At 40.2% G+C, this 27246-nt stretch overlaps 3 protein-coding genes across 4 annotated transcripts in view; 1 reads left to right on the forward strand and 2 right to left on the reverse strand.

The window, feature by feature from the left end:
- Positions 1-3513, forward strand: part of iffo2b (intermediate filament family orphan 2b) — a 22594-nt gene extending 19081 nt beyond the window's left edge. For both annotated transcript variants that reach the window (XM_077572442.1, XM_077572444.1), the window contains exon 8: positions 142-3513. In XM_077572442.1, coding sequence (XP_077428568.1) covers positions 142-375 — 234 coding nt within the window. In that variant the 3' untranslated portion in view covers positions 376-3513. The remainder of the gene's footprint in view (positions 1-141) is intronic.
- Positions 3514-4419: 906 nt separating this feature from the next.
- Positions 4420-11435, reverse strand: terf2ip (telomeric repeat binding factor 2, interacting protein). The gene is made up of 9 exons (XM_077573577.1): positions 11299-11435; positions 10231-10463; positions 9844-9986; positions 9501-9718; positions 9048-9194; positions 6718-7369; positions 6225-6325; positions 5119-5400; positions 4420-4804 (listed from the first exon to the last, which is right to left on the reverse strand). The coding sequence occupies exons 1-9, from the start codon at positions 11299-11301 to the stop codon at positions 4583-4585; spliced, it is 2001 nt and encodes a 666-aa protein (XP_077429703.1). The 5' UTR covers positions 11302-11435; the 3' UTR covers positions 4420-4582.
- A 5634-nt stretch (positions 11436-17069) lies between these two features.
- pparg (peroxisome proliferator-activated receptor gamma) overlaps positions 17070-27246 on the reverse strand; it is a 37812-nt gene continuing 27635 nt past the window's right edge. Inside the window, exons 5-9 of the mRNA XM_077572699.1 lie at positions 25888-26087; positions 22435-22552; positions 22049-22233; positions 21394-21637; positions 17070-18973 (exon numbers count right to left, since the gene is read on the reverse strand). Of these exons, the coding sequence (XP_077428825.1) occupies positions 18726-18973; positions 21394-21637; positions 22049-22233; positions 22435-22552; positions 25888-26087 (995 nt within the window). The 3' untranslated portion in view covers positions 17070-18725. The remainder of the gene's footprint in view (positions 18974-21393; positions 21638-22048; positions 22234-22434; positions 22553-25887; positions 26088-27246) is intronic.

Below are 27246 nucleotides of genomic sequence, written 5' to 3' on the forward strand. Positions count from 1 at the left end.
CATAGGTTAAAATTAAATAGGTGACTGTGCGAGTAAATCATGAATATGTAGGAAACACTATATACATTATTATTTTATATAACGGGGAACCCCCAAGACTTTTGGTTTTCAACAAGATCATTCTTTCTTTAATGGATTCAGATGGAGCTGGCCACAGCAAAGAGCGACATGAACCGCCACCTGCACGAGTACATGGAGATGTGCAGCATGAAACGAGGCCTGGACGTACAGATGGAGACTTGCCGGCGCATGATCAAAGGCGGCAGAAGCTCGCCGTCGTTTAGCTCGGTGGCCAGCAGCGACTCAGGGAACACCGACGACATCCAGGACGAGATCTCGGACAAGGACGTGGACGCTGAAGTCCCCGTCAGTTGATAACCGCTCGGGGGATGTGGCAATGCGTGACAATAACCCCAAAAACAAAACGAAAATGCTCACTGAGGTCAGCTCAGAATTTTGGTGCTTTTGGAACTATTTTGTTGAATCGGCGGTGAGGGTTGTCAGAGAAAGGGGTGCTCTTTTCCTTCTCTGGAGATTTAGTCTGTGCCCTATGGAATGCAGTTCAAGTAACCGCCACTGGGGTCGCTGTTAGTTCATCAGGATTACGCCAAAACAACGATTTCTGTCAAACTCTTTTTTTTTTTTTTTAATCTGACAAGGTTGTACCATGTCACGCCGTCCATAATATTTTGCACTATATAACAAATGCAAATATAAGTAAAATAGTACTCACCCTTTGAAGAGTGACATAAGGAGAAGGAAAGGGAAAGTGTTAGTGTAAGTGTTAAAGTTTTGTGGGGTAGCGTGACGGTTTACTGGTTAGCACGTCTGCCTGACGGTTAAGTCGTCTGTTCGAATCTCAGCTCAGGTCCTCCTGTTTTAGTTTGGTTGTTCTCTCCGTGCCGGCATTCATTTGCTCTAGGAACTCAATTGCGTTAGGGCCATTACAAATTCGGAATTGTCCATGTGTGTGAATGTGAAGTTTGTATGCGTTCGGCTGGCGACCAGTCCAGGGCGTCCTCCTCAGCCTTTTGCCCATAGTCGGCTGGGATAGGGTCCAGACAATCTACAGCCCCAATGAGGGAAAGTGCGTGGATTAAATAGATGAATGCTTAACTCTTTGACTGCCAAAAACGTTAAATAACGTTTAGTAAAATCCCATGGAGGAGTGCCAAAGACGTTAAAAGACGTTTTTTTCCAAAACAGAGGTGAAACTAACCATTTTCTATTGTTGATTACTGAAAAACGGAATAAGGTAGAAACAAACTTTTTTTTCTGATGAAAGATGAGAGTCCAATATTTCATTTGGTAGTATGTGTGTTTCCATAGTCCAAACACATAATTTTCTGTGGACCTTGAAAGATCAGTCAAAAATGCTTAAATCGGCTGGCACCCACGGCATCCCTTTTCTGAAAACGTCTGGCAGTCAAAGAGTTAAATAAAGTAATAAATAAAAAATACTCAAGTAAAACTACTCACCCTTTGAAAAAGCCAAACTGACACAAATAGAGAGGGAACAGGAGGGTGTTTAACTGTGTGATGTTTTTGGAGGTACTGCTGAACTTTGAAAGTGTAATGTTTTTATGGAGGTATTGCAGATATGACTGCAGTAATAAAGATGACTTACTTGATTGGATGGACTTGAGGTAACTTGTGACTTGACTTGTCCAAGCCTAAATGACTTAGGACTCGCTTGAGACTTGAAAGTTAAGATTTGGGCAAGTGTGAACTAAGTACTAATCCAATCTCTGGAAATACGCCACATCTAAAGATACGGATACAGTTGTCTTCCACTTTTAGACATTACAGTCCACTTGCATCAGGGGCCAAACAGATCCAAACGACAGACATATTTAGTATTGTCCAATCCTGTGGGTACATTTTGACTGCCAGGAATGTTTTGCTGTTGAAAAGAGAGAAAAGAGCAACGCCTTTGTTTTTATTAATGCGCCAGTGCACTACTGAAGTTCTATGCAATGGAGCTGGCCTTGCATATAGACGAGCTTCTTTCCTTCTCTCCTAATACCGATATGATTAGCCTTCTAAACAAAGCAGGTGTTTTTTCTACAGCGCATATGCTTCTCTTCAGGTTAACTGTGTGTCTTTCAGTAGCATTTAAAACATTGTGCATTTTTCCTCCTCCTCCCTCAAGAGTATCTGCCTTATATCCACAAGCAAACAGGAAGCACTTTGTTTGCATCCTGATGTAAAAAGCCCGTTCTCTAGCCTTGTGCAGCACACTGATACACGACTCAAAAGGAAAGAAATCCCCATGACGCAAATTCAGAATATGATTAAAACCAAACGAAGCCCACGAACCTCTAAAGCAAAAACCAAAGGACATATTTTGAGGTCCCGTCCAAAACCACCATCATGTTTTCTTACCAAAGTTGCTTATATGTTTTCAAAACATCGCAACATCACAAATTATGTGTACAGTACATTGCATACCCCAGAGGCCTTTTAGCTAAAACAGCGGACGACAACATTGGTTTGACCTCCTCGTTATCATCCCAAAAATTCAAACTATTGAAGTATGAAGAGAAGTTAAAACACTTTCGGTGTAAAACAAATACTGAGGACGAAAAGAAAAACTACTCATATTTTTTAGAGTTTGGTTTTACTTTTTAGGTATTTAAGTGAATTCCAAATTGTACAACTTTTTTGGGCGTTCCACTTTAGAGCGTCCACTAAATATTACAACTCTGTTTGTTTTTGAGTGCAAACGCCGCTAGTTTACCATCAAGATGATAAGACGTATGGAGGCAGATGTGATGCTTCCATAGTCTGTATGTATTCTAATGTTTGAACTGAAATTATTTCCAATTAAGCAGAATGTTAACATGTTTTTTTTCCCAGCATGTTTGTATTGGGGAGAAAGGAGTATTTTTTGCAGCATATTTTAGAAACTTGAGCTGTTTTATTCAAAACATGCTAATCGTAGTTTTTTTTTTATTAATTTTGCCATCATTTGATGAGAATGTAAATTGCTTAAGGTGAGAACTATCATGGATTATCTCGAGACGAGAGTGAGCATCACTCGCAGTGCATCACATTTTGTATACGTCACTATATGCATGTACGAGTACATGTTATATATCTGGAACATTTTGTTTCTGTTTAATTAAAAACCAGCCTGCTTTGTAACAAGGCTGTTAATTTATGAAATTTTGCATTCAAGCTGTGTAAATGTGTCACTGTTTGAAATGTTCAAAAGCAGGGATGCGTACTTAACGTGCAAGGATGTGAATATTTCATACTAAAACAAATATTTTATACTATACTTTTTTAAAATGGTTGTTGTTAGTGTGCCCATCAGCTTGTTTTGAATTAGTATCTCCTTGCCTTTTGAGAGAACATCTCAGTGTTTCTTATAACTTAGCTTCCATCCATTTGTTCATTTTTTTTTCCTTTATTAAAATATTAACATTCATGTGGGTCTGTGGCAGAAATATCGAATGTATTCAATGTTGGGGTAAGCTGAATAAACAGTAAGGGGGGGGAATTCTTTGACTTATGTCTTATTGTATGAGTACCCGATACTGCAAGATGCATCAAAATGGCTTCCTCATAGAAAATGTTGACTTACCGAAAAACCTTTAACCGTACAGTTGATGTTTTAATGAACATTCTAATATTCCTGTAATACAAGAACACAGAGAAGTAACTGCTGTAGAATAAATGTAACAAAAAAAAAATTTACAAAGCTACTCACCCTTTGAAGGCCTTGGAGAGGGAACAGGAAATGAGTAAAAATCATCATCACACCATGTTCAGGGATGTGATTTGACCAAAGTGAAATTATCTGAAAATTTAGCCGGGGGTCTGGGGGCCGCTGGTCCAGGGCAGTGCCCAGTGGGGGGGGGGGTGTTTGATGGGGTGGGGGAAGCCCCCCGGAGCTCATGGGTTTTCCGTGTTTTTAAGTACTTTCAATGCACTCACATGACAAAGAAATAGACAAAACAACAGCATAAATTTTCAATGTATATTGAACTATCCCATATAAAATGGCAGTTTTAGTCAACTCAAAATCAGTCACATTCAAAAACATTGGACTGCCTTTACTTTTAAAAACTATCACTGAGAATATCATCATATCTAACTCATGTGATTACTAAGTTAACACATAAATAATGTTGAAGAGTTCAAATTTCATGAACAAATAATTATATCATGACCAAATGAAAAGTAACTCATATTAGAGCATACCACAAATGTCTTTGTTATAGCAGAAGATGTTATCTGTCGGAGTCATGTGCATACACAATGAACTACTTAAAAATAAATAAATAAATAAATAAAAAATTTTTTTAAAAAAAATCTTTTTTTTTTTGGGGGGGGGGGGGGGGGTAAAAAAAAGCGGAATTCCGCGAATTAGAGAAAAAATCACATCCCTGCATGTTAAAGAAACTACAAATGTTATGCTTTGATGAAATGTATTTAATAATTTATTATGTATCTTAATTACAAAACAGTCAGTGTTAATTACAGCGTAAAACGTTCAAACAGATGTAAAAGCATCTACCTACCTATCAGAATTGCTTAAAAGACAGTCAAAAACAGGCGTCCATGTTCCACATTTTCACCGCTCTACCTCGAGGAACATCATTCGCTTGGAAACTGCCACGTTGCCGTACTTCTTCTGTAGCCGTTTAAGGGCGGCCGGATCGCCCGATTGCAGGACGCCGTCGTCTCGGAGGTTCCAAAGCGGTCGGCGGAAAGACGTGGGATCCGAAAGCAGGTGTAAGGCGGCGGATGCGTCGCCGCTGGTCTTCAGCAAGGCTTTAACTACGGACACCAAGTCCTAGCGAGTACAATTGCAAAAACATCAGCAACTGAACAAAATAAAAAATAAAGAACTTACAAAAACATACATTTATAAAGATTGTATTAAGATATTACGTAAGATACAAACAACAGAAAATATTTTTTACATAAATGGACTAGGCATGTATATGTTATTATTTCAAGCAAGCTCCAATATATCCACACAGTGGCCATTTTCTGTTATGAATGGAAAATGCCACAGCTGGTTGGGAAACACTTGGCGAGCTATCTACACAAGGATATCCGGAAGAAACAATCATTTCAAGCATGTAATAATCGATAACAGTGCACCTGGTTTGTCTTCGTCATCAGTTCTCTGATGCACCGCTTGTCCTCCTCCAGCTGAACTTGCTCTTCATCTTCTTCCTGATCTTTGCCATCCGGTTGAGCTTTGGATGCCACCCCGGCAGTACCACTTGGTCCTGGAGGTAGGGAGCCCTCTGGCGGGGTCTCCCATTTGTCGGGTTCTTGATTAGGGAGGCACGGGTCGGCCCGGGCTGGAGAAACCTCCACGGAGGCCAATGGTTCCAGCGGTGCGGTTTGATACGGCGTTTGGAAAACCTCCTCACCAGACTGAGGGATGGAGAGAGAGAGAGGACTTGTGATTCTTCTTGGCGCAGGTGGACCGTCCTAGTGCCGCTAAGCCCGGGTCACATTAAAGGCAGAACATTGTTTCTGAACATATTGACTGAGAATTAACAAGGACTTGACAACATTTGTAAACAACCTGTCTAATGTAAATAGACAGAGAAAAATGCATACAGCATTGGGCAAAATTGAACTTTGTCATGATAAAAAGTGCTGCGTGATATTCCCTGAAGGTGAATAAAGTACACCTATTTATGTGTTGGCACTGGACATACAATCCCCTCCAAAAGTAGTGGAACAACAACGAACAAGAACTGAGAAAGACTTCTGTAAAGGCCTGGAAAAGCATCACAAGCGAAGAATGCAACAATTTGGTGAAATCAATGAGTCGCGGGCTTGATGCAATTATTGCACGTAAGGGTTACGGTTAAACCACCAAATATTAAACGTTACGCACTTGAAGTTAATTAAATAATGTTTGTTTCAATACTTTTGCTCACTTGAAAAGTGGGTGGCTTCAAACAAATGTGCTGTCCCAAGTTGACACATCTAGATGTAAATAACATGAAATCAAAGGTGGAATTCAAAACTTTTGTCTCATATTCATTTTTTGATCTGAAACCCAAATGTCTTCCGTATATGTACAACAAAAACAAAGGAATTGACCTTGCCATTCCAATACTTTTGGAGGGGACTGTTTACTGAGAATTACTCAGCCTTTGACTCATATGTTTTAAACTTGTCGGTTAGCATTATGAAAATACTGTTGATAGTCACCAAAGGTGTATGAAGTGCATCCATCTATCTACCTCACTGTCACTGTCGCTGCTCACAAACTCCTTTGTGGCCATCTCAATAATTCCCAGCTCCCTCTTTTTCTTCCTCTCTGCCTGCTGTAGCTCAGCCTCATCTGAAAACAAGAAAATTGTGTGTGTGAATAGAAGGAACTTGCATCTAGTGTCATCTACTTGTAAGTGTTTCAATATATTTACTCAGCGAAGTGAGGGCTATTCAGCTTTTGAGGTAAAATGACAGGATGAACCTAAATTTCACTAGAATTTGACCTTTTCAAAACTCACAAATGTACGTGCAATTATTCAATGTTTAGGTACGTTGTTTGTAAAACTTGCTGTTCTCTACCAAAAAGTTGAACGGGAACATTTGCAATAGGCGTTTGAGCCACGAATCGGCCAATGAATTTCCAATGATGTCCACTTCTTAGCCTTTCTCGGACTCTTCCAGTCTTGTCTCCATCTGTTACAAATTGTTGAAATTTCAAATTCAAAATTTAGGGTGTCTTACTCAGCTGGTTGACATGAGCTGGAACTGCTTGTGGTGTAGGAGGAGGCTGCTCGGCATCCTCTTGTTGACTCTCTGCTACTTCTGCGGCTTCTTCGTCCTCTTGTGTTGCTATTGCTTTGTCCTCTTCTTCTTCTCCTTTTGCTTTCTTAGAAGGCGGTTCATCCTCTCCGGTCTCTTCTCGAAGATAAGACAAGGCTAACTTGGTTCTCTTTGGAGTGCGAGGAGAGGATGGCAGTTGCCTGACAGAAGCTGCAGACGGCGACCACGATGACGAACGGAGCTTTTTGGCATACGATTCTTCCTCCTCAGAATCCTCCAACTGTCTGTGCATTAAGTGGCGCACCGAGCGGCGAAACACACGCACAGGCTGCACTTCATCATCACTTGTCGAGCTGTTGTTTTGTGGCTCTGTTTGGGCTGGTTCAGTGCTTTCGGGTGCTTTTTCAGTCTGAGGCGATGCCTTTGCTTGCGGCTGGTCTGAATCTGGTTCGGTGTTCTCCACAGGCGGTAAGGAATCGCACGTTTCGGCTTCAGCAGTCGCCACTTGTTCGCTTGGTGGGTTCAAGATTTTCTCCTCTTGCTGGAGAGGGCCGGACGTTTGAGCGTGGGCATCACCTGAAGGTCCTTTTTCAGCTGCAAAGAGCAGGTCAATCTGTAGACACGCAAGGGACCATTTTCATGACGAGTTTTAGAAACTCCTTGTGTGTAGAATCAAGTACAGTGGTACCTCGGCTCACGAACGCTTCAGCTCACGAACTTTTCGCCTCACGAACATTAAATTCGCGAGCATTTTGTCTCGGCTGACGAACTAGTTTTCGGCGGACGAACCAAATCTCGCGACACGAGAAATCACGAGAAGCTGACGCACGCTCACGGCGTCCCAGTTTGTCGCCCCCTTTGTTTGAGTGCGGACGTGGTTTGTGTTCGGTAGACATTTTGGATCATTTTGGAGTACTTTTGGAGTGTACTTTTGCTACCATGGGACCGAAAAAGACCCCACAAAAGGCTAGTGTTAAGCCTAAGAAGACATTGAAGAAAATTACGGTCGAGCAGAAGAAGGAGATCATCGACAAACACGAACGAGGTGCGCGTTTGTCAGCATCAAGTGAGAGCATCAAGACCATGTTAGCAAAGTGGAGTGATGTGCAGGATTTTGTCGAACAGTACCAGTATCAGAAAAGACTGTGGCTATGAGAATCATCAACATGATGAATGATAATGTGATGCCTCAGTTTCGTAAGACCTTACAACTCAGAAAGCAACAGGTGTCAATTAAGAGGTTTTTAGTCAGCAACAAGGCTAAAGAGTCTCCTAAGAAGCAAAGAAGAGAAGCCACACCGGAGGACTCTCCTTCCAAACAGTAACTCCCTCCCTCCCTCCCTCCTCCTCCCACTCCATTCCATCAAGCCTTCAACTACTGTACCATCACAAAGGCAAGTTGCAAGTTTTGCAAATAAAAACACTTTATTATACAGTACAGTGTATTTCTTTAATTACAATACAATAGCACATTTATTAAACATAAAATAAGGTATATTTTGTGTAGTTTTAAGGCTTTTTTAGTAGAAAATTGTGTTTTATGGGGACCTGGGAAAGGATTATTCTCATTTCAATGGTTTCCTATGGGAAATACTTGTTTGGAAGACGAACTTTTCGGCTCACATACTCTCTGTGGGAACCAATTAAGTTTGTGAGCCAAGGTACCACTGTACACATAAAAAGCTATCCATAAAAAATCCCTTAAAAGTTTTGCTCCATTTTAACCGTGTTTGACTTGACACCTAAAGAAAGCTATGCTTGGCTAGTGCAAGTGTTTTAATGCCTCTTCAAGATTGGTACCCCCCCCCCCCGACATCTTGGTTAATGTAAACTTGTCAGACAATTAATGTGATAGATCATATCGTCGTTACAACAATCCTACTTTCATATTAGTTCAAACAAATGCCTGCATCGGGAAAAATTTAAAATTTATATTTTACCTCCTACCGAAAACCGAAAAATTATATTTTACCTCCTACCCGACCCCCAAAAAAAGAGAATGCCTCTTCAAGATTGGTACACCTAACCCCCCCCCCCCCCAACCCCCCGCCCGACACGCTTGGTTAATGTGAACTTGTCAGACAATTAATGTGATAGCTCATATCGTCATTACAACGCTCCTACTTTCATATTAGTTCAAACAAATGCCTGCCAGATGGTTGCATCGGTGAAAACCGAAAATTTACATTTTACCCCCCCCAAAAAAAGAGAAAAGCTTCTAGATGTCAAATAAGACTTCAAGGAAAGGTGGTATAGTTCCATCTGTTATGGCTGAAAATGTGAAATCATACCTGTGTTAGATCATCGGCAGAGTTCGTATGTGGAGGGTCTTCTGGCTTAGAAGTCTGCAGAGGGTCTTCGGGTTTAGAGTTAGTCTGAGGAAGAGCAGCGTTTTCTTTACTGGACGGATTGTCTGTCACTTCATCTTTCCCGTTGTCCTGCACCAAAAGAGATCGCATATTGGATTTTACTAGGGAATCAGATGCCATTGATATTATTTGCACTATTATTGTTTAGACATACAGCCTAATTGAATGACGGATAATGAAAAAGATCGACTTTATATTAAATATTTTGTTATTTAAAATCACCTCATTGAACAGGAAACGTACCAATCAAGGTAAAAAATAATCTTCTATTAGGGTTCATATGATGAGACATACACTACACGGCCAAGTCTATCGAGTGTAGCGATTTGCCGCCATCTATCGTTAACAATAAAGAGAACCGTGTATTTAAATGACCTGTGTGTCTTCTCCAGAAGCGTCCGCCTCCTGGACATCTTTTATCTGTTTCTTTTCCAGGTGACTTTTGTAACGGGCTTTCATAGACTGCCAGCTGTGAGTGGTCACACGCTCCTTCTCCATCTGTTGCCAGAGACGGTTGCCCTTAATTTCCGACTTTCGCCGGCTGACGTAATTCAGGATGGCGGCGTCTTCGCCAGGGCTGTACGCCAGCCTGCCTGATGAGAAGCAAACGATTTTGATCGCAGGATGCACCATGTTGTGTTGCTTGCAAAATTAGCATATTTTTCAAATACTTTTTTTTTTCTCTTCCTCTCTCTAATGGGTCGCATTTGGGCTATACCTCCTGAATTACCAGGAGACTTCCGGTTGCCCCCAAATCTTGAAGAACTCATTGGGACCGTTGCAGCTTTCATTCTGTAGTCCTCGAGGTTCAGCTGCTCACCTTTGTCCACGCAGTCGTCGATATACTTAATAGACACATACCTAAAAAATAATAATAATAATGGAGCTCAGAAAAAACATCCTAGCTTTAAATTGCTTACATACAACTATAAACTAGTTTGCGCACTGTAGTAAGAATGTAAGGCACGTACAAATATTTACTGAAATTATAGCTTTACAGCTGTTGGTGGCAGACTTTTGCAGGCAGTTTTATTTTAGACCCAGGCAAGAAGGACCATGTAGAGAACAGGGGTGTGCAGACTTTTTACATTCACTGTACACTTACTGGGGTGCTGTGCTCTCACTGACAGTGCCTATTTCCGCAGGGTCAATCAGCAAAATGGATCCCGGCTTCTGGACATTGCACATTGTGCCTCCCCCGGATTTGATGAGAGGCTGGAGCTCTTTCTTGGTTGGACCCGGTCGTAAATAAAAGGACATGGGCTCTCCTTCCTCAGTCGTAAAGAGAACTGGCGAGATGTTGCAATGGAAGACGACGTCTTGCCCTTTGGACGCCATCTTGGGAAACACGAACAGCCAAATGAAGAAGCTCTGGTGGTATTATCAATGCTATAGACCAAAGATTGCCAACCAAAATTATTTATATCTATGACAGCGATACAGTGCCAGATCAATTTACCAACCCGTGCATGCACTTGTTGCCATTCAAAAAGAATAAGTTTAAGATCATGAAGTTTTGTGGATGTGGAATGTGGCAATCTCGACACACGCAGAAATGGCAAATTGTCAACAGCACCGCACTGTGAAAGATAATCACTAAACATCTGCAAACTCTTGAGCAGTTGGCAATATATTTGCCCTCACTTGACACCTTTGACTGGGTCAGGAATACAGCTCGACTGTAGTCATAAAACATGACTTTGCAGTAGCAGCAGGAAATCACTGAAATTAGGCATATACTGTAGTTTAAAGCAAATCAGTAATATAGCGAATATGAGTGGAAATATATAAGCAAATCAATGTTTCTGTGATTAATGTGTGCTCCTAAATTTTCAACTTCAAATAAATAAATAAGTCTGGAGCACTGAATTCATGTCACTGTTGTTTATCTTTTAAAATTAAATACTTGTAGATTACAGCGCCATATTATAGACTAGTCTAGTTCCATTACATTTCTCTTTGACTCCAAAAGACGAGCACTAATATAACGTAACAACACCAACTTTGTATGACGCTTTTGACGCCAACTTTGCACATCAGCTACATTTCTTTGACACGCCACGAAATCAATTCCATTTGGTTTTCTTCTATATCTTCTGTCGAGTAAATAACATCTTAAACCTCGATCAAGTTGTATTTCATTCCTTGTTATGTTGTTTTTCAACAAACTTACCATCGCGTCGATCTGTCGTTTCCCGCTCTACAGGACCATCGCAAATACACTTCCGGGTGTGGCGTCTTCTTCGTTTAATTTTTCTTCTTCTTCCTGGAATCCGTGCATTGTATACGGCTAACAACATCATTACTGACCTCTCATGTATTACCTCGGTAACAACGTTATTTGAAATACAGTGCAGGTAACTGGACTTTACTGTCCCAAACTTGCTTATAAAATAATGTAATTATGCCCCTCAAAATAAATTAAAACAATATTTTATTAGTGTGATCATGTCTCCATATATGAATTCTGTCATGTAAAGGCATATGGAAATTGTATTTATATAGCGCATTTCATACACAAGTTAACTAAATGTCAAAGCCTTTGTGGTCTCATGGCCGTGTCTATGAAAATGAATGTGTTAATTATTATGTATTTGTAAACCGCAGCCTTGCCTCCCTCACCGGCCTCACTCAGAGCATTATTATTATTGGCCTCTATTGCCTCGCTCCCTCATTTTGAACAGCTGAAACAATACGACCCGCCATCGATGAATGTTTCTACCATTAATTAATTAATTAATTAATTTATTTATTTAAATGTGTGAAATGTCTTGAACGTGTTGACTAAGAACATCATCATCCCGTCCACATGCTGTTGTTATTTGTCTCTGTCCATCAGTCAGTGTTTAGTTTGGCTCTGGGAGGGAGTTAACCACTCCTGCAGAGGGAGATATGACTCAGCTTTTCTAAACAGCAAACACATGACAACCTCCTTTAAAGTGACGTTATAAAAAAAAAAAAAAAAAAAAAAAAAAAACCTGAGAGTGTAAAACAAGTTAATGTAGTAATGCATCACCAAACACAAATACCCTCCCATTCCCGCATCGACATTACTTTCAGAAACTAATGCTACTAACGCTAATCTGTGGTAACACTGCAGCTCTGCTTACCTTACATTATAGTGCTTTGGCCGTTTCACGCTCCTGGAGCTTTGCCTAGTCTATTTGCCTAACCATCGGTGGAACTATTTTATGTGGGCGTGGTTAGTTAGTATATTACTTAATATTTACCCATTGCTTCATAAGAGGAAGCGCAGAATGGCTCCCAGACACATTTTCAGTAGGGGTGTGGCAAAAAATCGATTCTCAAAAGAATCGCGATTCTCATTTAGTACGATTCAGAATCGATTTTAAATGTCGATTTTATTTAAATTATTTTATACTGTCTTGCCTTTGTCTGTCTGTGTGGGCCTTTATTTGGAGCGCTGTTCATGTTGTACCCGGTTTGGCCACTGAGGGGCAATGTGGTTCCACGTGGTCTAATACAATGTTAAGTTGTAGCCACATAAGAGAGTAGAAGGAAAAAGTCACAATCAAGTTATTCCAATAAAAGTTGTTTTTTTGCAGCGTGGGGACGTTTTTTTGTTTGTGATAAAAGTGCCGCGAGTAGCACGCTAATTAGCATTAGCGAGTCGGACTGGGGTAGATCATTACAACTCCTTGCACACCTATAGATTGAAGCAAAAATCATTGTCAATCAAATCATTTTAAATCAAAAAAAATCGTTCTTAATCGACAATCGATTCTGAATCGAATTGAATCGTGAGACATTCAAAGATTCCCACCCCTAATTTTCAGTAATAAGCATATCACTAACAATTTGGTTTGGTACTTGATTGGTAGGCAAACACTCTAGAAACACTATTTAGATACAAAAATTCAAAAGTCAATTTCCATAATATGTAGGCTTCATCTTGAGCTTTATTGACATGAAGACACTGCGTCATTAGCGTCAGAGCTCCAGGCTGCTATGGAAGACTGGAAACTGTATCCAAGTTTGAGGATATCCAGAGAGGCCTCATAGGAGCATTGGAGAGGTGGAGGTCACGTATGTGGTCCCGCAGCCCAAAAAAATTCACTCAGATAAGACGGATGACTTTAGAAGAGTGGTCTGGCAGCCAGAACAACTGGTTCTTCAACAAACAGCAAGTTCCACAGCAGGCTTGTACTTATATAAATGTCAAGGGTTGTCCCGCTAAAGCATGCTACAGTGTTAGCAATGGAACCATTATCAACAACAAGAAACATGAGCATTTGTTTGTTTGTTAGCGAGCTAGCAGGCTACTTCCTGGCTCGCGGCGGATGACGTGAGATGATGGACCGTAAAGCGGCAAAGCGAGCGGGGTGAGCCAAGAAAATACATTTCTCAAACTAAAGTGACAAAATTGCGGAGTTGTGTTTGTTTTCTCGTATGTGTTAGCTAGCGGGGCTAGCAGTGAGAGAAAGACAACAGGTGTTTTGCCGGTTTCGATTCTGTGGCGACTCAAATAGCACCCATGTAAAACAAAAGTCACAACATTGCGGAGGGCCATCATGATGTTAGTTTGCTTGTATGTTTATGAGCTAGCGACAACATAAGTGGCAAAATCATGGAGAGTAAGTTTATTACTCGCAGGCGTAAAAAAGATGAAATAATCATAGCTTAACAGTTTTGATTCTCTGCTGAGGTGTATCACGTTAACTTTATACATACCTTCTTGTCAAAATGTTATAGGGGAAACAAAATGGAGGCCAGTAAAATAAATTTGTATATGGTGTCAAGATGTCATGAATTTTCACTTTTATCACGGGTGGGTGTGGACGCGAACTCCCACGGTGCTGGACAGTATTTAGTTTCTCTGTTTATAATTTTAAGGCCGTTAAGACTTGACCACTTACCCAAGAGTACTCACACATAAAGTTGAGACACTTTGGTGTTTTAAAATTTTTTTTTTTTTATAAGTCTATGTGTTATCTTGATGGTCGTACTAAACCATAAAATGGCTTGGGCGAATTCCTGCGGGTTTCCATGTAAAGGCCAAAAGAAATAGATTGTTGAGAGGCCCGGTGGCAGGTGTATTATTTCAGGAATGAGACTCGCAAAACAAAAGGAGTTGGAATTCCTTTTTGACACCGAAACAAAAAGGCGGCCCGTTTTCTTTGTTACGGAACTTCCTGGGCAAAATCTCCCACTCTATCTTTGGAGAGGAACGGAGATGATTTGGCACTTCGCCCCTGAGGAATCTTGGCAGCGCTCGGTCAGCGGAGACCAGGTTGTAACAAAGTGAGGATATGCTGAGTCGACACATTTATAGAACCGCCGCCGCCGCCATCATCATCATCCTCCTCCTCCATCCAAGAGGACCATCCGGCCCCCCCTCCCCCGCCCCCCGAGCGTGAATCCCCCGCCGTCTCCTGCCAATTCCAAAGGGTTATTTTCCTCTGCTCTGCTTTCTCACGCCGCCATATTCTCTCCCATGTGACATCTTGAAAGCGCTCCCCCCCCCCCCCCCGGAAAAAAAAATAAAAAATCAAGAAAAACTACTGTTTGGCACAAAATGACACACATCAAACATCGGCATTTGGGAATAACATGAGCGTCAAACAGGAGGGCGATGGAATTCTTCAGTCTTCATTCCCATACTTGTAATCCAGTGAGAGTTGATGCGATTCTGCCTCACAAAAATGGCTCACTTAGACGAGGTATTGGTTTGACCGCTGCTGAATATTTTGACCCTCTCACGTACTTTATCTTATATGATGAAAGGTGGGAAAATGCTTGTGACGACTACAGAATAGGAAATGGAAAATATTGCAACATCAGGAAACGAACGGTTGGCTCACTTTCCTTCCATCCCATGTCAAAACGCTGAGTCATTTGACTTTGTATGAATTAGTCTTAATGAAAAAATGTTTAGTTTTATTTTAATTCTGTAATGACAAGTTTGCTCTATATTATTATTTTTTTTTTTACTATCATATCTATGAGATTCATTTTTCAAAAATCATTTCCAGTTTAATACATTTTGTAGAAACTTTATTTGGACGTACGCCGCCATATAAAGAGAGCAAGGTATCGTTCCTAAACTGACGATCAAAACTCTTGAATGTGTTTGGCGAAACGAGAGCGCCGCGTGGGGGAGGGGTGACTCTCCCTTTTTTTTTTTTATTATTATTTTTTTTTCAGGAGAGCTCAGTATTGTTCATTCGATTTGACATCATCATTGCTCTCCTTTTAAAAAAAAAAAAAAAAAAAAAAAACTGACTCGGGTGACTCTCCCGATCGCATGTTGTTCCTTTAGGAACGCTACGAGGCTTACGTTGCTTTCTTTATACGCCTTTCAGATTGCCACGTAAATAACAATGGCGACGTACGTCCAAATAAAGTTTCTACAAAATGTATTAAACTGGAAATGAATTTGGGAAAAAAATGATTCTCATAGTTAGTCGGGGTTCCTTTTAAGTACATTCGTCTTATTTTAGCTTTATTTTGTCTTATGGAGTTCCACAAGGTTCAATTTTAGAGCCTTTGTTTATCTCTTACTCTTACTCTCTCTTTTTGTATTAGAGTTGAGAAGACTTAAAAAGCAGGATGAATAGTCAACTCACTGCTGGACATTATGAAAGGTTGAGTAATTTTACTTGAATATGACGACGTGAAACTAAAATAAACAGTAGTCAACTTGTATTCACAAACCTGTTCAGAATGTTAAAATTAGTCAACCTTTTATTCCTTCCACATCTGTCACAGATCACATGAAGGTGAGTCATTTGACTTTATTTCAGTTTTATTTTGTATGTTTAAACGATTCATAAGAATTATTCATTGTACTTGCAGGATGCTAAAACGTGACGTAAAACATTGCCTGTGTGGTTAATAACATCTTATTGACCAAAGAATGGAATATTTTTAGGGGTGTCAGGTGATCAAAAATTGCAATTAATCGCATGACTTCAATAGTTAACTCACGATTAATCGCAAATTACAATAAAATGTACAATTAATTTTTAAGTTTTTAATAGTCTTGTTAACATAAAAGTGGAAACAAATCTTAAACTAATAGAAATATGGCTGCATCGTTTAGTGATTGATACAGTAATTTCATAATAATTCATAAAATTGAGAATTAAAAAGATGTACTGTACTGTAAAAAAAGTGTGATATTGATTTGTGTTGAGGTCATTTTTCTGCCACTAGATGGCATAATTGCATTTGTAAGACATTGGTGACTAATCTTTAACATGAAGTAACTTCTGAAATTCTGCACATTTTTAAAATTGTAAAATACAACTTGACCCCAATCTCTTCTCCACAAATGTATTCATTATTATTAAATGTATTACTGTTCAATTTTGACGTGGACGTGTCTGCGGCGTTGTGACTGGAATTCTTCCAGGACAGGCTTTACAAGTAAAAAGTTAAAATAATTAGTGGCATTAAAGGAACTTTAAATTAACGTACTAATTTTGACACTCCTAATTTTCATATATCCTATTTTTCACATGCTGTCACTTTGTTGAAGGTAGTCATTAAATGGTTAAAAAAGATATAATGATAAGGCTGTGTCAACTCATGTGTGTGGGCTTGTTGAAATGACCTCACAGCTAATGTGAACGTCCTCCGTTCGACCCTGACGGCCGTCATGTGATCCACCCTCAACGCTTCTACTTCACCTCTTAAGACGACGCGCAACGAAAGGCGGGTGATTACGTCAACATATAAATGTCGTTTTGAACTCCACAAAAAAAAAAGGAGTGTTGCAATCGTACCAGCAGGGTGTGTGTGTGTGTGTGTGTGTGTATGTGTGTGTGTGTGTGTGTGTGTGTGTGTGTGCGTTCGCTAAGAGGCGCTGATGTCACCGCCGCCGTAAAAAACGATTCCAAGAGTTGAGGCTCTTCGAGGAGCTCTTTGGAAATGTTTTGGCGCCTCTTAAGCAATTCCCCGCAGCAGACGCACGTGCAAAAGTTAGAAAAGATCTTGATTTATTTACATCAAACCAATCAGATCGCTCTATCTGTCTTTCCATCTTAAAGACAACATCACAATGATCGATTGATAAGGCACGACTGGAACCCTGCGTTGGCATGTGAGGCAAAAATTATTTGAAAAAAAAAAAAAAAAGGATCCATACAAAGACAATAACAACCAATTGGGAGTACATACAATATGTTTTAAATACTGCTTGTACAGTGGAACCTCCAAAGATGACAGCCCAAAAGTCCAAAACAACTTAAGAGTTCAAGCTCAACCCGAAGGCCTTTTCACACTGCGCTTAGTTTTCTTGGTACTCACCATAATGAAGTTATCAAATTAATTCTGGACAAAATCTTAACTTTTTACTGCTGAAAATGACTCAATGAGTCAAGTATCCCTTTAAGAGTTCGAGCTTCCATCATGTGCAGCTCAACCTGAAGGCATTTTCACACTGCGCTTAGTTTTCTTGGTGCTCAACATAATGAAGTTATCAAATTAATTCTGGACAAAATATTAACTTTTTACTGCTGAAACTGGCTCAATGAGTCAAGTATCCCTTTAAGAGTTCGAGCTTCCATCATGTGTAGCTCAACCTGAAGGCCTTTTCACACTGCGCTTAGTTTTCTTGGTGCTCAACATAATGAAGTTATCAAATTAATTCTGGACAAAATATTAACTTTTTACTGCTGAAACTGGCTCAATGAGTCAAGTATCCCTTTAAGAGTTCAAGCTTCCATCATGTGTAGCTCAATCCAAAAGCCTTTTCATACTGCGCTTAGTTTTTTTGGTGCTCACCATAATGAAGTTATCAAATTAATTCTGGACAAAATATTAACTTTTTACTGCTGAAAATGGCTCAATTAGACAAGTAGTTCAAGCTTCCATCATTTGCAGCTCAACCTGAAGGCCTTTCACACTGCGCTTAGTTTTCTTGGAGCTCACCCAGGGGGGCAGAGTTATCTGAGAGAGATATTTGGAAGAGGTCACGGATCAGCCAATCAGTAAGCAATGGGGATGCTTTTGCCACTGGTTAAGTTAATCTATTGCTGTTAGCACTCTGAAGTCATTCCGCCATATTGTTTTTCGCTATACAATAATGGTTTTGAAATGAGCGCAATTGAAGGTTCCACTGTACTCTACTGTATTCGTAATACTTTTACCGTGCAGCAAAAAGGCACAGCAGTGACACGTTCATCTTGATTGTTCCCTCACAGCTGACACTGAAAATATTTGAAAGGAACCAATCTGATTGTTCGTCTTGTCGCTCAGATGAAGCTGACAAGATGGAGGGACGGGTGCAGGTGACTTACGTATTTGATCCCGTGACACTGTTGAACATCGCGGACGTTCTCGTGCTTTGTGTGTGTGTGCGAAAGCACGTACATAAGCGGCACACAAACAAACACATTGCGTGGCGTTCACAGTTACATTTGCCCTCCAGGCTGCGAGTCCGTCCAGCCTGCCAATCAGAACTCTCTCGGGTAGGAAGCCCAACTACACGCTGCGGTTTTGCAAGGCGAAACCATGGGAGGGATGACTGTGCGCAGTCTAGACCAGACACAAACACTCTTGACCTTCCTGTTTTTTCCTGCTCTCTTTCTCAACTGTCCCAATTGTCGCAACCTCATCCGTCGCGGTCACATTTCTCTAATACAAGTCCTTCATGATCTCCTGCAGCAGCGGGTGCAGCAACATGTCCACCTCGGTCTTCTTGAGCAGCTGGATGAGATGCACGTGGTCGGTGACGATCTGCCGCAGGTCGGTCATCTTCTGGAGCAGCTTGGCGAACAGCTGCAGGGAGTCCGGGTGGCTGACTTTCAGCTGCAGCTCCAGGGAGTGCAGCACCGTCTCCTGGAGCTGCTCGATGGGCTTGACGTTCAGCAGGCCCGGGCGGTCTGCGCGACAGCACAGAGAGGTCAAGGGTTGGGGTAGAGTTGATGGTCTTCGATGCTAAGTTTTTGTCGAAGAACTAATCCGAGTCAGGTAGACTTTTAAGGTGTCAAAGTAACACTGACTCTGCTTAGTGAGTTAAAAATCTCTCCCAGTGTAAAATATTTAATTGTTTAAAAAGTGTTGATTTAACTCTAGAGAGCGTGTGAAGCTATACACTGTAAAAACTATGGGTCAAAAATGGACCGATCCTAAACCTGGGTCAATTTGACCCAATTTCCTGGGCATACAAAATCACCAAATTTTTTGACCCAAGTAAAAATACCAATTTCTTGACTCAAATTTGGGTCAAATTGACCCATAAAGTGGATCGGTGCATTTTTTAAAAATCCATAATTGGGTTACTTTTGACCCAAATGTTTTTAGAGTGTACAAACTCTGAAAAAGTGTTAAATTCAACTCTGTGGGAGTCAATTAAACACTGGACTTGTGCTGTGATAGTTAAACTCATTCAAACCCCAAAACTTATATACACACGCTTTTTAACACGTTGTCCTTCAGTCCCAAAAACGTATATACGTTTATTATGTTGTTTTTTTATGCTAGAGAATACGGAAGGCTTCGATGCAGCTTCTGACCTAAGAGATCGCTTTAAGCAACGGTAGTTATTACAAAAAAAAGGCCAGCAGGTGGCAGCAGAGTATAAGAGATCAGCCAGGGTCATGTTTCAACGAGCTCTTTTTTGCCAGTGTTTTCAACAAGTTTGTGAATAATGATGAAACATAGCTATATTCTAATGCTAATTGCTGCAAAACAGAAACAAATACAAATATGCTTTTTTTCCCAGATTAAAGAAGAGACTCTAATCTTTCTTTTGGTAGGTTCCATGTTTATATAGCAATAGAACACAATATTCCGTGGGCCTTGCAAAATCAGTCAAAATAAAGTAAAACAGCTGGGAGCGAAGGGGGTTGCTTCAGTGAAAATGTCTGGGAGTGAATGTGTTAAATTGTGGATTATTTTTGAGTCTTCCTGTTTATTTTTATTAAATATGGTGGAGGTTATCATGAATAACTCACTAGCCGTCACATTAAAGACATAACATTTAGGTGTCAAGTTGGTGCCAGCATTCGACATGTATGTGAATGGCAGTTATGATGATTCATTAGGGCACTGGCTCCTAAATGTCACTAAGGATAACTTTGGCCTACGTAAAACAATTGATCAGATTATTCTTCAAATAATCCATTTATCTTCATTTCCAGCTCTAATCACAGCCATTTAAGTTAATAAGTGACTTAAATGTCGGACTTGCCGTCATATCGGGTTCAAGGACTGACCTTTACCGCGACGCTAATCAGCGCCATTACCCAAAATCGTTCGGATTTGCCCTACAAATGTCAAAGCCAAGCAGCCATTAATGAAAATAATGATTTTTGTGGTCTGTTGACTCTCAGCTGTCTAAATTGCATTACTTTTAACACCCCTAAAATAATACATATAAAACAGTGATTGGACATTTTGTCACACTCAATTTTCCATTGCTTGATTACGGGAATTCCTCATTCCATTTCCATCCTATAAACAGGGATGTGATTTGACCAAAGTGAAATTATCTGAAAATTTAGCCGGGGGTCTGGGGGCCGCTGGCACCCAGCTAGGTCCAGGGCAGTGCCCTGGTGGGGGGACAAGGGGGGAGAAGCCCCCCGGAGCTCATGGGTTCATTTTTAAGTACTTTCAATGCACTCACATGACAAAGAAATAGACAAAACAACAGCATAAATTTCCAATGTATATTGAACTATCCCATATAAAATGGCAGTTTTAGTCAACTCAAAATCAGTCACATTCAAAAACATTGGACTGCCTTTGCTTTTAAAAACTATCACTGAGAATATCATCATATCTAACTAATGTGATTACTAAGTTAACACATAAATAATGTTGAAGAGTTCAAATTTCATGAACAAATAATTGTATCATGACCAAATGAAAAGTAACTCATATTAGAGCATACCACAAATGTCTTTGTTATAGCAGAAGATGTTATCTGTCGGAGTCATGTGCATACACAATGAACTACTAAAAAAATAAAATAAATAAAATAAATAAAAAAATAAAAAAACAATTTTTTTTTTGTGGGGGGGGGGAGATAAAAAAAGCGGAATTCCGCGAATTAGCGGACAAATCACATCCCTGTATAAATATTTGAGACTACGGAGACTTTATATGGCCTCAGACAACACACGCGAGCATTTAATCAGGCCCGCCATGCAATTCTGAAAACCTCAGGGGAACTGTCATAAAAATATATATATAAAAAAATACTAAAATATATTTAAAAAATAAGAATAAAAAATGCTGACCTGCAAATGCTTGAAATATGTAATGAGACTAAACATCTTCAATCCTCATCAGCACTCACCTCCACTGAGGATAATGACGGCCAGGAAGAGCGCCATGTCGCTGTCGTCCAGCTCTAACGTGTTGAACTTGACGGAGAACTCGAACTTGGGTTCCAGCAGGTGGCAAAATGGCTTGCGCAGACTCTTGAGGAACTCGCGCGTCATGAAGATTTGGCCGTAAGAGATGAGGGTGCCGTCTTTGTTCATCAGCACCGCCATCATGATGATGAGGACCTCGATCACGCCGTACTTCAGCAACGTCACCTGGAAAGAACAAAATAGACATCAAATGGAGCCTGTATTAGTATTATACTGTATATGTTTTTTTTTTTTCCCGCTTATCCAGGGTGGGGCTTTAGCAGCAGCTTTAGCAGGGAAGCCCTGACTTCCCTCTCCCCAGCCACTTCAGCCAGCTCCTCCGACGGGATCCCAAGGCGTTCCCAGGCCAGCCGAGAGACGTAGTCTCTCCAGCGTGTCCTGGGCCTCCCGCCGGTAGGACATGCCCGGAACACCTCCCCAGGGAGGCGTCCAGGAGGCATCCGAACCAGATGCCCGAGCCACCTCAATCATCATCACCACTATTGTATTATTATTATAGCATTCTATATGCTGCTGGATAATCAAAAAGCGATAAAACGACAGGAAATAAATACCAGAGGAAGGTTTGCGTCTCACCTGATCATTAAGATCCAGGTCGACGAATCCCGGGATGCTTTTGGCAAACTCGGTCACTTCCCTCACAGCTTCGGCCGCGCGGGATTGGCAGCTGTGGAAGAAACGCAGCTCGACGGCGTTTGTGGTTCCGTGGTCTGTGACGTTAGGCATCCCCACGAAGCTGTACTCCGACCCCAGAAGTGCACCTGCGAATAACAATGTGTGCTTTGTTTGGGAATATGTTTCTAAATAAAGTCGGGCATTCCTCATTGTAGGAACATTGTTCTTCGATATCATTTGTATGTGTTAGCGTCTATCTTTATTTGTTATGCTGTATTTCCTTTGTTATGGTAGATGCAACCTTCAAAGTGGCGGTGGCGTGGGGGTTGTTTTCGTGGCCACCTCACCTCCGTTTGTGGCGGAAATGGCGGACGTCTGCTGCTCGTGCTCTTGAACGGGCATCTGCCGGCAGTTGATGAACTGCTCTCCCTCCATTAGCGACTTCATGTCATGGATGACAAACGGCTGCGAGACATTATGAATCAGTGAGAAGCAGATTTACATGATGCGAAGATATTAATAGTCAGGTTTCCATCTACTTGTTTCAAATTCTTTTAAACGAATTTACTGAAAATGTGGCTTATACCCGTTTCCGTTTGTTCTTCTTTTGCGAATATTGAGAGGGGACTCCGCCGCTGTAGGGGGCGGTATACACCATAGTGATGTGATGAACCAGTAATTTAAAAGAAGAAGAACAGAAAGCGTCATATGAGTTTGCTTTTGTAAAAATAAATAAATAATTAATTTAAAAAAGAGTTTGCTTTTGTAATTCTTGATAAACCGTAGCGTTTTTTTTTCTGTTTTCCATCTAAAATTGCATTAACTCTTTGACTGCCAAAAACGTTAAATAACGTTTAGTAAAATCCTATGGAGGAGTGCCAAAGACGTTAAAAGACGTTTGTTTCAAAACAGAGGTGAAACTAACCATTTTCTATTGTTGATTACTGAAAAACGGAATAAGGTAGAAACAAACTTTTTTTTTCTGATGAAAGATGAGAGTCCAATCTTTCATTTGGTAGTATGTGTGTTTCCATAGTCCAAACACCTAATTTTCTATGGACCTTGAAAGATCAGTCAAAATGCTTAAAATCGGCTGGCACCTACGGCATCCCTTTTCTGAAAATGTCTGGCAGTCAAAGAGTTAATATTCGATTTAACGTAAAATATGAACTTTTCCCCATTCATTTTCAATGGGACAGACATTGAAATTTCTCAGCATCCGGTGACACGTTTCAAAATAAGTACGCCATTAGCCATGAATTTGAACAAGTCAAGTTAGGTCAGTGCTTAGAGCAATTGCCACCTACCACGGAGAACCTGGGTTCAAACCTCGCTTGGACCACATTTTAGTGCATTAGTGCGATACCGAACTGATCAGATTAGGAAATGGATGGTTGTTGGATTTCTCTGAAATGATTAAATCCCACTTTAGACAGATTGCATTTGTAATTTAACTACAATTAAAATGTTCTAATTTTCCACATCATTTATCTTTCAATTTACTTCATAAGCACATGCATTCAAAAATTTGCATTTAGCTTTTTAGCATTCCCGCGCAATTTCGGCAGAAATTGCACTTTGTCTAGTTAATTCCAAAAAGATTTCTGTTTTGTTGCCCCCCCCCCCCCCCGAAAAAAACATACCTTTACTTTATCGTCCGCTAATGCTTTGTGACTACAAACGTCTGTATGATCCGGTCAAAAAAAAGTGCGACATGTATGCGGTCGTGTCTGAGTTTATTCGCAAAACCCGATTCCATAGCCAAAATTTGCATTTTCCTTTTTTTCGATACGCTTCACAATCCACCCCCTCCAAGCGTATAAATGTTCTTGCGAATTTTGGGCCCTTTTTCGAATTTCATTCAGTTTTATTTTTGCATTTCTTGAAAATTCGAATTAAAAAAAAAAGGGTGAATGGAAACCCCAGTATTGACACACTTTGTTCAGAAACTTGATATTCGCACTGCAACTGGCATTGGGTCCATGTAAACACTGAGGGGGCCAATAAACTGAAAAGCATATGTGTCGAACTTCCGGTAAGCAACACCTGCAGTGCATCCTGGGAATCTAAGAAAAGTTAAAATGATAGATAAAATGGTATTAGTGCCAAAAATTTGAAAATTTTATTTGACTGAAAGTAGCATTTTTGCTGATGTTTTCAGACATTTTTACACAGAGCAAAACCGTACCAAAAAGTTTATTATTTTTTAATAATATTGTTTCCTGTCTGTTTCCATTCTACATTTGTTTAAAAAAATTGTTGATTTAATCGGTTCAAGTGTGCTTTGACTTTTGGCTCCCCTGTGCACTCTTGGTTGCGCAGCATCTGAGTGAATAAGCACAGCGAGACTCCCCGCAACGAACAGATGATTCCGAGAGCCATTTGGCGGCTATCGCTGTCATGAACAGTCATAACAAGCTAACTGACGAGCCTTGAACCCTACCCACTTGACACAGACACGCTACAGAATAGATAATGCTTGTGCTGTTCTTGAGTCTCTGCTATTGTTAACAACTACTGCAGCTACTGTAACTACTACTATTATTTGAGGATTAACATGTTTTCATCCATCTTTACTGTTTGAGTTCTGAGCGCTGTCACAAAATTATAAAATGAGTATTCAGTAATTATTGATGATGTCACACTATTGATACTTTAGTACCCAAAACCTCAGTCTTGTACCATTACTACACCGGTACTGCAAAAAAATCTTTTTTAAAAATTTTTTTTTATGTCAACATCCACACACTGAAAACAAAAAGTTATGGCTGTTCTGACATTTGGATTTAGATGAAAAAAGAAATTTGGAACGATCCATGTTTCCTGTTATCGAGCGTGACCACGCAAATGTGAAAGCCAAGACATGTGGAAACTAGTGAGAGAAACGCCTCACTACAGACCTGTAGTGAGTCTGTGCTACATTCACAAAGTGTGAACATGGCTTTTATAAGAAATATGAATTGTTTAAAAACTGACATTGTTACTAATGCATTAAATGAACACTGCTTTTGTTATTTGCAAATAATGCGTCACATAAGCAAGTGAACCATAAGCGCACCTCACTAAACATCAATTCAGCCATCATCGATGAAATAATAATTTCTTGAAAATGTAATAATATAACCCATAATTTTACCAATAAGGTAATAAAAAAATCCTGACTGATAATGTACTTTTTTTACCGACAGGCAGAGCTGGACTTGCCATCTGGCATACTGGGCAGATGCCCGGTGGGCCTATGTCAAAATGCCAGGGCCAATTTTTTGTGCCAGTCTAGCCCTGAACAACTGTGATGTCATTTACAGTCGACAGCAAGTGGAAAAATGGCCGCCCCCCTGAGATGGATAAAAACGGGTGGATTTTATTGTGTCATTCATATTCCATAAACCGCAATAACCATCAGAATACAGTGTTTTAGACTTGTGGGGACATCATACAGTAGAACATATTGAGAACACTTGGAAGGTGACTTCCCCTTTAAACACTTGAATTTTGCCTTTTGAGGTTCTTTTTAAGAACAGTAAGTTCTAGAAAAAGTACTAAAACGTTGAACAGCTGGAAGAAGGTCAAATTAAGTTCAGCTGTAAAGGTTAAGGGATCACCTTGAAATTTTACCCCAAAGTCTTAAACTTTTAGCCCTTTGTTGAAATGTGATTTTAAAATATTTCCTGCACATAATTGATCTCAGTGGGATTTTTTTCCCATATCATATTACAGGTACTTTGATTATTTTGGACACGGAGATTCCAACTGTAAAAGTCAAGTATAGTAAAGAATGAAATACCGGGAGCGTTTCTTACCGCATTGTCTCCGGTCTTGCCAGAGAGGATGGCCCTGGCCTTGGCCTTGGTGAGTGGGAAGTACTTGAGATAGGCCTCGTACAAATGTTTGGCCAAGGCCCTCAGATCGGCCGCCTCCGGGTGAATGTGCTCCATGTCGGACGAGAACTCCGCCAGCAGTTTCTCCTTCTCCGCCTGGGGCATCCGGCCAAAACGAATAGCTGCGAAATGACGCAAGCAAAAAAAAAAAAAAAAAAAACACAACTCAGGAACAGCGGAAAGACAAGTCACAACAATTTCCATTAGAAATGGATCCTTGCTGTCCCTCACAATAAATCCTCAAAATGATCAAACTTACGCAAAAAAAAAAAAAGCTTCTTAATTTAAGTTTGAATATGCTAGAAACTGGGAAATCAACACGTAGTTTGTTTTTGAAGGACTCCGGGCAAAATTATTATCCAACTTATTTTACTGCATTGGGTACTGTTGAGGTTCTTCTGTCTAGATTTAGTCATAACTGTTTTAATTTACTTATTTCCTCAGTAGAACTTCTAACTCTTTGACTGCCAGACGTTTTCAGAAAAGGGATGCCGTGGGTGCCAGCCGATTTTAAGCATTTTGACTGATCTTTCAAGGTCCATAGAAAATTATGTGTTTGGACTATGGAAACACACATACTGCTAAAACAAGATTGGACTCTCATCTTCCATCAGAAAAAAAAAGTTTGTTTCTACCTTATTCCGTTTTTGAGTAATCAACAATAGAAAATGGTTAGTTTCACCTGTTTTGAAAAAAAACGTCTTTTAAAGTCTTTGGCACTCCTCCATTGGATTTTACGAAACGTTATTTAACGTTTTTGGCAGTCAAAGAGTTATCTGTGGATGTGTCTTTGTAAGTGCTGTCACAATTTTTTGCTCATGTCATCATGTCTAAAAGACCTCGTCTGTTTCCACATCAATGGGCCAGTCAGGGCTGGGGGCAAAAAAAAAAAAGGGGGGGGGGGTGGGGAACAATTTGGGGGTTTTACGATACTGCTCTTCAAGATAGTATAAGAATGCTGTGAGTCCGCTGAAATAACACAATGAGCGAGGAGCAGCTGTGCTTTTTTAAACCCGCTCGTGTCCAGAATATTCTGTAACATAAATCCTTCGAAGGATCTGTTTACCGATCTCCAGTCTGTATTCAATGAATCAACAATCTCTCTACCCGAACAACAACGAACACGCGGAAGACAAAGATAGTCTTCAAACAGTACTTGAGGTTTTTTTTCATGTGTACCGTTTAAATTTAATGTTGCTAAAAGCAACTGGATTTTTTTTTACAAATTTAGAGAATGTGAAATTCTTGAAAATGTGAAAATGGCAACATATTGTAACTAAG

The sequence above is a fragment of the Vanacampus margaritifer genome, chromosome 8, assembly GCF_051991255.1.
Source record: "Vanacampus margaritifer isolate UIUO_Vmar chromosome 8, RoL_Vmar_1.0, whole genome shotgun sequence".
NCBI classification, from domain to species: Eukaryota; Metazoa; Chordata; class Actinopteri; order Syngnathiformes; family Syngnathidae; genus Vanacampus; species Vanacampus margaritifer.